At 36.7% G+C, this 10,732-nt stretch overlaps 1 protein-coding gene across 1 annotated transcript; it reads left to right on the top strand.

Moving 5' to 3' along the window:
- Positions 1-1,514: 1,514 nt before the first annotated feature.
- On the top strand, positions 1,515-7,418 carry LOC147847294 (signal recognition particle subunit SRP54 2-like). The gene is made up of 9 exons (XM_087339348.1): positions 1,515-1,913; positions 3,683-3,782; positions 3,859-4,012; positions 4,147-4,297; positions 4,379-4,527; positions 5,469-5,569; positions 5,658-5,815; positions 6,248-6,362; positions 6,442-7,418. Exons 1-9 carry the CDS (start codon positions 1,683-1,685, stop codon positions 6,762-6,764), a joined length of 1,482 nt encoding a protein of 493 aa, XP_087195474.1. The 5' UTR covers positions 1,515-1,682; the 3' UTR covers positions 6,765-7,418.
- The last annotated feature ends 3,314 nt before the right edge of the window (positions 7,419-10,732 follow it).

Here is a 10,732-nt window from a genome sequence, read left to right as displayed (position 1 = left end):
CAAAAAATCAAAGGAACACCTAAATGCTCTAAATGAGGCGACAACTAAAATATATGTTTATTAACCTATGCAAAGGCTTTTATTTTGATGTTATGTTTAAGATATCATTTTTTATTTTGGGTATTGTAATGCAAGTTTAATATAGACACCATGCTCGAGATAGAGAGAGATAGAGTGAATGATAATGTGGATTGTTCATTTATAAATCAATTGATGTCTCATATGGGTTTAGTGATTGTATGTCTAAGTCGATATACGCATTAGGGGAGGGTTCAGTTTCACATGTGATGTTTAATGGAGGAGTAACACAACCTGTTTCTAGTTGGAGCTCAGTTAGACAAGGATGCCCAACCAATCCTTTACTATTCACTATTGCGACACATCCCATTCTTGTTAAGTTACACAATATGGCTATAGAGGAAGAATTGGTTTCATGTGATCAAGGCAAGTTGGTGTTATTGATTCATGCTATGTTGTACGATATTCATTTAGAGAGTTATGGTTGGAGCTTTACCATCGGGGAATGCATTAAAAAAAAGAAACATTGCTAGGGGAATGTATTTCTTTTGTTCGGTGGAATTGGAACATAGTAGACGTTAATTTCTTTCATGCCCGATGGTGAACATGGTTTGGAGGTGTATCAATTTAATGTGGATGTCTCTAATTGGAGGAAGCCTACCTTGCTTCAATTGAGAGGAGAATAATGAATTGATGCCTCATTTCCAAATTATTTTTGAGTTCTTGAGGTATTGGGGGCTATGGTTCAATTGGAATATGTGGAATGCCTTCACTTTTGATTTGCAAGTTGGGGTGGGAAAAGATATTATAAAGTTAAAAGGATGTCCTTTGTAGCAATTGATGGTGCCATAGAAGTCACCAAATCTCGACCATGAAGAGAGAGAACCTTGCAAGGTCACGTATCATCATATTCACCATTTGAATTAGTGTGTAGGGTGTCATTGAGTTTGTGGTCGTAATAGTATTTAGCTCCCTAGAGGGGTTCTATACTTTGTAGTAAATTAGTCATGGTGATGTTTTCTTTTCTTTCGTAATGAATGCCATTATTTATGAGAAAAGAGAGAGCGAGAGATATTGTCCGTTGCAATGGCGTCAGTCAAGTTAGAATATGATTGTTTCATTGTTGTAGATTCATGGCTTGGTCCACCATAGATTGAAAATACTATATAATCGACATCAGCTTCACTTGGAGCTAATAGATCAATAGTTTCACCGTTGCAGATTCATGGCTTGGTGCCCCACAGATTGGAAACATTATATAATCGTCATCAGCTTCACCGTGAGCTAATAGATCAATTGTTTCATGGAGGGCTGGGCAGTTAAAACGCAAGAGGAGCTTTTTGTGACCTGATCCTAGAACGTAAGTAACCGAGGGTGGCCACAAAAGCTGCGTTTTATTTACTTTATATATCTGCCCCCATAATTTTGGATATTTACGAAAGTGCCCCTTCTGTGAAATTAGTACTCCTTCCTTTCTTCTGTGTGGCCTACTGTTCTTCTTTTCTCCTCCCGACGACGACGACGTCGCGACTCGCAGAAGCAGACGCAGAAGCAGAAGCAGAAGCAGAAACAGAAACAGGAGTAGAAGAAGAACTCATAAAGGAGAAAAAAGCAGATAAGAAGCACCAAGACGATCGAAGAAGACAGAAGAAAGATCTGTAGCCATGGTGCTCGCAGAGCTTGGGGGGCAGATCTCCAATGCCCTCCAGAAGATGAGCAATGTCACCGTTATTGACCAGAAAGCCCTCCAAGAGTGTATCAACGAGATCACTCGTGCTCTCCTTCAAGCAGATGTTCAGTTCAAGCTCGTCATGACTCTCGCAGGAAATATCAAGAAGACTGTGAATCCTGATGATCTTGCTGCCGGACACAACAAACGAAAGATCATGCAAGAGGTAGGTCATTAGTTTTCTATGCGTTTTTTCTGAGCTTTGTCTACCTAGAAGAGGAAGATTGATGTTTAACGTCATCCAAAACCAGGTTTTGTGGTCTTTATTTTTCTGAATTAGTAATAGTTCAGCAATATCTATTATAAGAATTTTGGTACTTAAATCGTAATTTTTTTCTGAATTACTAGTTGTATTCGTGTGTCCAGCATCATACAATACGAAATTCTGTGCATAAATCATGGGTTTCACTGAAGAAATAATAATTAGACAGTGAACATTTGTGTCCAGCATTACAAAGGGAAGAATGCCCATGCATAAAATACCAAATCTCTGCGAATAATTCCATAGAACCATTGCATTCAGCATCATCTAAAGAAAGAATTTATGTACCAGAAAATCTTAGGGATTTCTGAATTAGTATGTAGATGGTAAAAACATATGTCCAGCATCATGAAATGCAAGATTTTCTGAGTAGTTCTTTGTTCAGCATCATCCAGATTAAGAGAAGGCCCTTCTACATAAGGAGTAGTTTGGCGATGAACTTTTATGTTTGGAATTATTTAATGTAGGATTGCTTGTGCAGAATTAGTTAGATGACAAACTTTTACGTAGATTGTCATTTCGATTAAGATTCGTTATGCCGGGCGAACCACTCTTCAGTATAGATGGCTGTGGTAGAAGTGGATTTCTTCACAGATGGGCATTTTCCACATGGTTTTGGGTGTCCATGGCTATTTGAAGTCAGTGCCACACATCACCAGAAAGGGAAACTAATGTATGTCAAACTAGAAAATAGGAGATAAGGTTCTAGCAAGAAGAATTGCATTGAATCTGAGAGATGTAGAAGAGCTTTTCCTGCCCTTCCCTCTTCTCTTCCTTGTTTCAGTAGTCTTTCTGTCTACTCCTTTGTGTAGTTCAGATGTGGTTGCGATTTTGATCCTCTGCAAGCTGAAATTTTACAAGATCTTAGTTCAATATGACTGTTTTAGAAGAAAGTTGGCTGAATTGAGGATTGATGAAATGCATATCATGGTTTGGTCACAATTTTGATCCTCATTGCTGCAACTATAATCTCACAAGATATTTGTGAATATGAGTATTTAGACGAAAGCTGCCTGGATTGAAGATTGATGAAATCCCCAATTCAGGTTAATGGTGTCAAAAAGAGGATTTGTACATAAAAACACTAGAGATGAACCAAATATTTTTATTTTGAAAAGGTGCAGTCGCTGGCTGATTTGCATGCATGGAAAAATTATCGAGGTGAAGTGGCAACGATTTCTGATGGCAATATTGTTTTTAAAGCTAAAGTTGAAACCAAGAAAAAGTTGGCAGTGCTATGGGCAAAGTAGATTTTTGGCAGAAATAAGTTATGCGTCTCCAAAATCAGTTGCAAAAGTTTTGCAATATGATGTGCTTCTATGACGCTTGTGCTCATTGGAACTAAATTTTAGTCGAAAAGCTAAAATATGGCCAGTGGACTTGCAAACTGCATTACAGAAACTTGCCCTCTCCATGGATGGGTTGTGTTGCTATATTGCAGTATAGCATCAAGAGCTATATATTACCTCTGGGCTGTTTTTCTGATCAGCTAGTTGGATGCAGGGAACTTAAATTGCGTTTTATAAATTCTTATTATCCTCATCTTCAGCTCATTGAGCTTCCTAAAATTTTATTCTGCTTAACTGTCTTTTGTGTATTTATCTCTTTTAGTCAGGGAAGTAGTGTAATGCTCGATATGAGCGACCTGAATTAAGCATCTGTTCAATGTGCAGGCTGTATTTAATGAGCTGTGTGCATTACTTGATCCTGGAAAACCTGCATATGCTCCAAAGAAAGCAAAGCAATGTGTGATTATGTTTGTAGGGTTGCAAGGCAAGTATATGATGGAACTTTGTTTCTTTTCTCTCTGAGCTGTCTTATGATTCATCATTGTAATTTGATGAGACAGGTTCTGGTAAGACAACGACATGCACGAAATATGCCCATTACTATAAGAAGAAGGGTTTCAAACCAAGTCTTGTTTGTGCGGACACATTTCGAGCAGGTGCCTTTGATCAGCTTAAGCAAAACGCCACCAAAGCCAACATCCCATATTTTGGAAGGTTTGTAACCTTTCTATATGTTAACTTTTTTGCTTTCTTCCTTTACAATGCTCTTTCTGATGCATATTAAGTATTTCAAATTATCTGATGTAACAAACACAAATTTATCTGATCTGGGTTAAATGAGTTGACAGCTATACGGAAACAGATCCTGTTGCAATAGCCCAAACTGGAGTTGAAAAATTCAAGAAGGAAAATTCAGATCTCATTATTGTAGATACAAGTGGAAGACACAAACAGGAAGCATCTCTGTTTGAAGAAATGCGTCAAGTGGCAGAAGTGACGGTAAGATCTTGTTACCCCCCAATATTATTGCAACACATTTTGTTGAACTTTGAACATTGACCTATTTGGTAACATTTGCAGAAACCAGATTTGATCATATTTGTTATGGACAGCAGTATTGGGCAAGCAGCATTTGACCAAGCCCAAGCATTTAAGCAGAGTGTACCTGTAGGTGCTGTAATAATCACAAAAATGGATGGCCATGCGAAGGGTGGTGGTGCACTGAGCGCGTAAGTTTAAGATTTGTCTGAGGCTTTTAATATCTTATAATTATATTTTCTGGAAGAGGTTGCAGGATACTTTATTTATATGAATAAAACATTGTGTTATGCTAATGCTTGGTGCGGGAAAAGAAAAGCATTTCGATTCATAAATACTACCAGCCAATAAGATACTTGGTTTGTATGTATGGAACATTCTGTTATGCTAATGCTTGGTGCAGCAAAAGAAAAATATTTTGATTCGTAAATACTACCAGGCAGTGAGAGTCACTGCTATTTAGGAAAGGAGGAGATTAGTTTTATGCTAATGCTTGGTGCGGGAGAAGAAAAACATTTCGATTCATAAATACTACCAACCAATAAGATACTTGCTTTGTATGTATGGAACATTCTGTTATGCTAATGCTTGGTGCAGGAAAAGAAAATTATTCTGATTCGTAAATACTACCAGGCAGTGAGAGTCACTGCCATTTAAGAAAGGAGGAGATTAGTTAGCAAAAAACAAAGTTGTGGATTCATAAATATAATCAAGCAGTGAGGGAGGGGAAGGATAAAGCACAATGCATGCCAAGGGTGATAGAATTGAAGGAACAGGAGCTGAAATTAATGTTACAAAGTGTCACACTATGGTTTGTAGTGAGTAGTAATGTGAGTTCCAGTATCTCTACCAACTTGGCCATATTGTGGAGGACTATACAGCACTACCTTTTGTCTGTACGGTGTCCAAAAGTGCCATGTTGGTGGCTCTACTGAACAATTTTTTAGCAAGATGTCACCAAGATGTATTTGAACTATAAGAGGCATATAAGAAAACTGTGTTGATTGATTTCTTTAAACTATAACTTCATTTACAGTACACAAAGGCTTCTTCGTTTCCTTGCACCACTTGTTAATAGCTTCATGCTTTGGAAGGGTAGTTGACTTGCCTTTTTCTTTTGTCTCATATGCAGTGTTGCGGCAACAAAGAGTCCAGTTATATTCCTCGGAACAGGAGAACATATGGATGAGTTTGAACAATTTGAAGTGAAGCCATTTGTCAAGCGTTTACTTGGTGCATCTCACATCCATTTTCTTGACATTTTCATGTCAGGTTTTGTGTATGTACAATATTCTGATTTTATTTGCCTGGATCTTATTAGGAATGGGAGATTGGTCGGGCTTTATGGACAAAATACAAGATGTTGTGCCAATGGATCAACAGCCAGAGCTTTTACAAAAGCTTTCTGAAGGGAGCTTCACTCTACGGATTATGTATGAACAATTCCAGAACATATTGAAAATGGGCCCTTTGAATCAGGTATCATGGAAACCTGCACAAGGAAACGTTATTTTCTACTCAATGCATTTTAGTTTCTTTTTAATTTCTAATTTCTCTTGGATTTTCAAATGTTCTTGAATTTAGTGTTGATTAATTATGTCTCATGTATGTGATATAATCTTGGGAAAACCCCTGAAATAGTCCTTTGTTTCCTTAAATATCCTTGGTGAACCCCTGAAAAGATCAGAAAAGGAGATGAATTGACCATATAATAAAGGAAAAAGGGTTAAATTGATATAGCAGTGCTCAAAAAACACTTATAATTGCTCTTTGAGGGTTGGCGAATGTCATTTGGTAAAACTTAGGGGCAAATGGGGAAATAAAGAAAGAACTCGGGTATTTTGGTGTCTCCCCCATAACCTTATCTTGATATCTTCCTTGTGTAAATCTAATATCTCTCATTTCATACAGGTTTTCTCCATGATACCAGGTTTCAGCACTGAACTGATGCCCAAAGGACGAGAGAAGGAGAGCCAAGCTAGGATCAAGAAGTTTATGACCATGATGGATTCAATGACCAATGAAGGTAACCTCCATTTCTTTCTGCATCTTGACAATGTATTTCTTCATGTATTTACTTGTAGTCTTTGCTTCCTTCATGACAGAATTAGATAGCACAAATTTAAAGATGTTTTCAGAGCCATCTAGGATCAACAGAGTTTCCCGTGGTTCTGGTCGATCAGTAAAAGAGGTAAATGAAATGCTCGAGGAGTACAAACGGCTTGCTAAAGTATGGAGCAAAATGAAAGGGTTGAAGATACCTAAAAAGGGAGATATGAGTTCTTTGTCAAGGAATATGAATGCACAACATATGAGTAAAGTTCTACCTCCACAAATGCTGAAGCAGCTTGGTGGCATGGGAGGTTTACAAAGCCTAATGAAGCAAATGGGTTCCAAGGACTTTCCTGGATTTGGGGATAAAGATTAGTCTCTCTCACACAGCATGGTTTCGTTAAGAGTAAAAAGTTCATTCATAAGTTTTGAGTGTATAACAGAATACACTTCAGTGATGTATTGCATCTGGCCAAAATGATTCAATACGGCTCAATCCTGTTGTAGTGTAATGAGGGTCTCATAAAAGTTTTCTATTTTGAAATTTCAATAGATATATTAGCTAGCCGCCTTCACTACAGAGTTTTATCATAAGAGGTCGTGTGATCAGATTGAGGAAGCAACAAAATTGTAGAATTAATCATGACATATCTATGGTTTTTTGGCGATCTTCCCATCTGTCCTTGAGTTTATCACATACATTACTATAAATACTCTTTGTTCTCTATCCAGCCCCCTTTCCTTGAGTTGAAGACATGCATTTACCATCACTCATTGTCTTGTCAACATTAGAATGAAGCATGCCATCAACCATACAATACTTCACCTATGATTGCGATCAAATTGATCGGTTGTGCAAGTGGAAGATAAAGTAAATGGGTGCCACAAATATAAAGATGTCTTAAATTAAGATTGTACAAGGATTCCAAAATATCTATTCATGGATGGATTTGTACATCTCATTGAGGCATGTTGTTAATAGTACTTGGGCATTTAAATGTTCAGAACCTATTATGGTTTAACAATTACTGCTCTCTTGGAGGCAATGTTCGAAGTTGTTCAATCGGAACCCTCCTAAATGCAAAAAAGTTAGTTATTCCTTGGCAACCGAGGTGATACCAACCTTAAGAATATTTAATTGGGATGGAAAGAAAATCTCAAGTAAGAGTTCAATCAAGTGGCAATGGTTGGTGTGGTAGTGTGGAAGATGCTCTTTTAAATTCATGTAAGCAATTAGCTATTCTAGATTCCCTAATTCCAAAGTTGATGGTCGAGGAACCATGGAAATATTGGTCATTTAGTAGTTAAAAATCAATATTTATGTTGCACACTAATGATGTATATATACCTTGAGTTGATTGAAGATAGAGCTTGGTTGGCGAAGAAGGTTTTGGATACATGGTACATTACCCAATGTGTAAAATGGAGGTGTTGAGTTTTAGATGCAAGATGGCATTCTCATCGTCCATTTCATGCAAAAGTGTTTCTTTACTTATGGTGATCAATTAGTTACGTTTGGCAATGGCTTTGAAATGACATGTTTCGAATGGTACATGTTTTTATTGTACCATGATTGAAGAAGATGATAGAAACATGTTCATTACTTGCCCAATTATTAAAGCCATTTGGGTATTATTCACAAATTTGGGCATCATAATCTGGAAGTGTTTTGTCACCTTTTAAAAGGGTTAAGATGGTGTTAGAGCTATACCCACCCTATCATATCAAGTGGTGTTTGATTATCTTAGGGTATTGGGGATTGTGGTATAATTGGAGCATGAGAAAGGGGTTATTGTTTGATGGATTATAAGGGATACCACAACAAATACGTAGGCTCAAAGGAAAGTTGATTTGGTAGTTTTCACAACAATGTTAATTATGTTGTATGGGGACCTTGTCCCACGAAGAGTTAGGTTAATTGTTGAATACGGGTTTCTAATGGTCGCATTCACACTGTCCCTTGGACAAACTAGATTTAGGACAATTTTTTAAATATGTCAAAGGGCAATTGCCCAGCTCAATTAGTATATAAGTGACTTTGTAACCTAGCTTATAAGGTTGTTGCCTCCATTTGTTGCAACTTTGAGTTTGAATAATATAGTTACATATTGTGTGCCTCTCTGTTTCTCTCTGACTCTCTCACTTTGTGTCCTTGATCTTGCTCTACCATGCGAGCTGGTGATCTTCTAAGCATAGATGGTGTTCTTGTTTCCGCACTGACGGTCTCAGACTCCAACATTAATGGCATCTAGTAATACAACACCTAAGAGGCTTGTCACATTGCTTCAAGGTTTTGTATCGTCATCTTGTTTTGATACAAAATTAAATTTACAAAAATGAAGAAGAAGATAGAGACATAGATACAGAGAATTTCTTATGCAAAATTTGTTATGAGCTATTAAAAACATCTAGCCTACTATGAGGTCATAATTGGATAGGGACTCTAGGAGGTGACTATAGTTGGGCATAAATTAAAATCTCAAAATTGCACAAACACATTAAAGGTGTATAAGAGATGAAGAGGTTTTGTCAACTTTAGTTCAAGAAAAAACATCTTTCATATAACAAGTTCAAAATTATATGACAAGCCTAAACTAATCAAAAGCAATATCTTAATCTCAATCTTCATCCTAATTAGGCAATATATCAATTTCAATACCAATCATAATAACATCATAATCAATCCTTCTCTCGACCATCCACAAAAAATAGGAAATTCTTCAAATGGCATTGAAATAGAGAAAAATGCACAAGTATTATTTTGGTGTTTATTTTTCTTGTCTTTTTTTAAAAGTGGCCTTAGAAATGGGGGAACCTAATTGAAGTATGCTTGTATGGATTAGAATTTCAAAAGTGTGCTTCCTTGCTTTATAGTTCCCTATGGATATATGTATCTATGCTTCGTCAAAGTATAGGCTCTCATAACATGAAATAAAAAACCAAGTAACCATAAGAAAAGAATACCCTTTGAATATTAAGACATATAAGCATATATTAGGTATTGATTGTTCGGTGTGCCCTACTTGTGAAAGATTATGGCCAATACATGAATTTGAGTTGTTCCATGGGTTTGTCAAAGATGTTGTTCGTGCCCCTCATGCATGATTGTGGTCATCACTAATTAAAATAAGCGTATGATGTGACACAATCTGTTGACAGAAAGGAAATTTGTATAATAGGTATTAGGAATCAAAATAATATATTCATTAGTTGGATGGTCAATCACATGCTTCCATTTTCTTTCAAAACAATGTTTTCATAAAAATATATAATATACTTATATACTAATAAATAATGATCACTTTAATTCAAATTAATGTCAACCAAGGGGTTTACACATCACTCTGCATTTTTAAGGACAAATAGTGCAGCTTTCTATATGCATGATCTAAACATACTATAGATGTATATGCCTCGAAGAAGAACCGTCTCTTTCAAGGAACCTTGATCGTTGGCGTGATGATGAACAATGATGCAATGCATTAAAAAATGCATAATTCCACTTTTAATGATCATGAAACAACTAATGCATTGCATGACTAAAAATTTAACATTATAACAAGTCATCCTTGAACATGATAAATTATCTTAATTATTTATTAGTCAAGCTATTCAAATAGATACATGCATGTACACAAATGTGTCAACTTCACTTTAGTGATGTTCTACCCAAATTAATCTAGCGTATATGTTATCCGACCATTGACCATTGATGGGTGTAACGAAATATAAAGGGAAATAACTCTAGAATAAACCACATTTATTCTTTATTTCTCCAAAATCCCCAAAGTGTTTCTTATTTCTTCAATTGTCCTTGACCAAAGTTCAAAAGTGAGAAAAAAGGGAGCACTCTTATTCTCCTATCATCTCTTTGAAATGCCCCACCATCTTTGTGTGTGCGCTTTCAAAACCCATGCTTGAAATATCGTATCATCACTAATGCATGCACAAAGCAATACATTTCCTTCTCTAATCATGCCGATGCCTCACCTTTTAAGGGATATGGCGTAACTTTGGTTAATTTAGCTCCCAACTCTTCTGAAAGAGTAGAAACCAAGCAACGAGAAAGAATTTAGACTCTAGAACTAGCTTTTCTACTTACCCCTAGCCCTTTCACATGACATTCAAGGTAACCTAGCATGGGGGCCTGACCCACGATGGGACCAATAGAGCTTGGAATAAAACATGAGGAACAAAGACTGGTCGTGGTGGTGGTGGAACCCGAGTCCCTTCCAATGCTACAAATGGACATACATAGTAGGAAAGCAGAAACAAATTTGATTGTTTTTATAGTAGATGGGTTGGGTTATGCAAGTCTACCATTTTTGTGAAGGATTTCCCGGA

This window comes from Azolla caroliniana, unplaced genomic scaffold, assembly GCF_043228905.1.
Source record: "Azolla caroliniana isolate FFs.n. ecotype wild unplaced genomic scaffold, voAzoCaro1.0.p SCAF_1238, whole genome shotgun sequence".
In the NCBI taxonomy this organism is placed as follows: Eukaryota; Viridiplantae; Streptophyta; class Polypodiopsida; order Salviniales; family Salviniaceae; genus Azolla; species Azolla caroliniana.
Note: the sequence above shows the minus strand (reverse complement) of the source record. Positions and strands in the feature narration are given on the sequence as shown.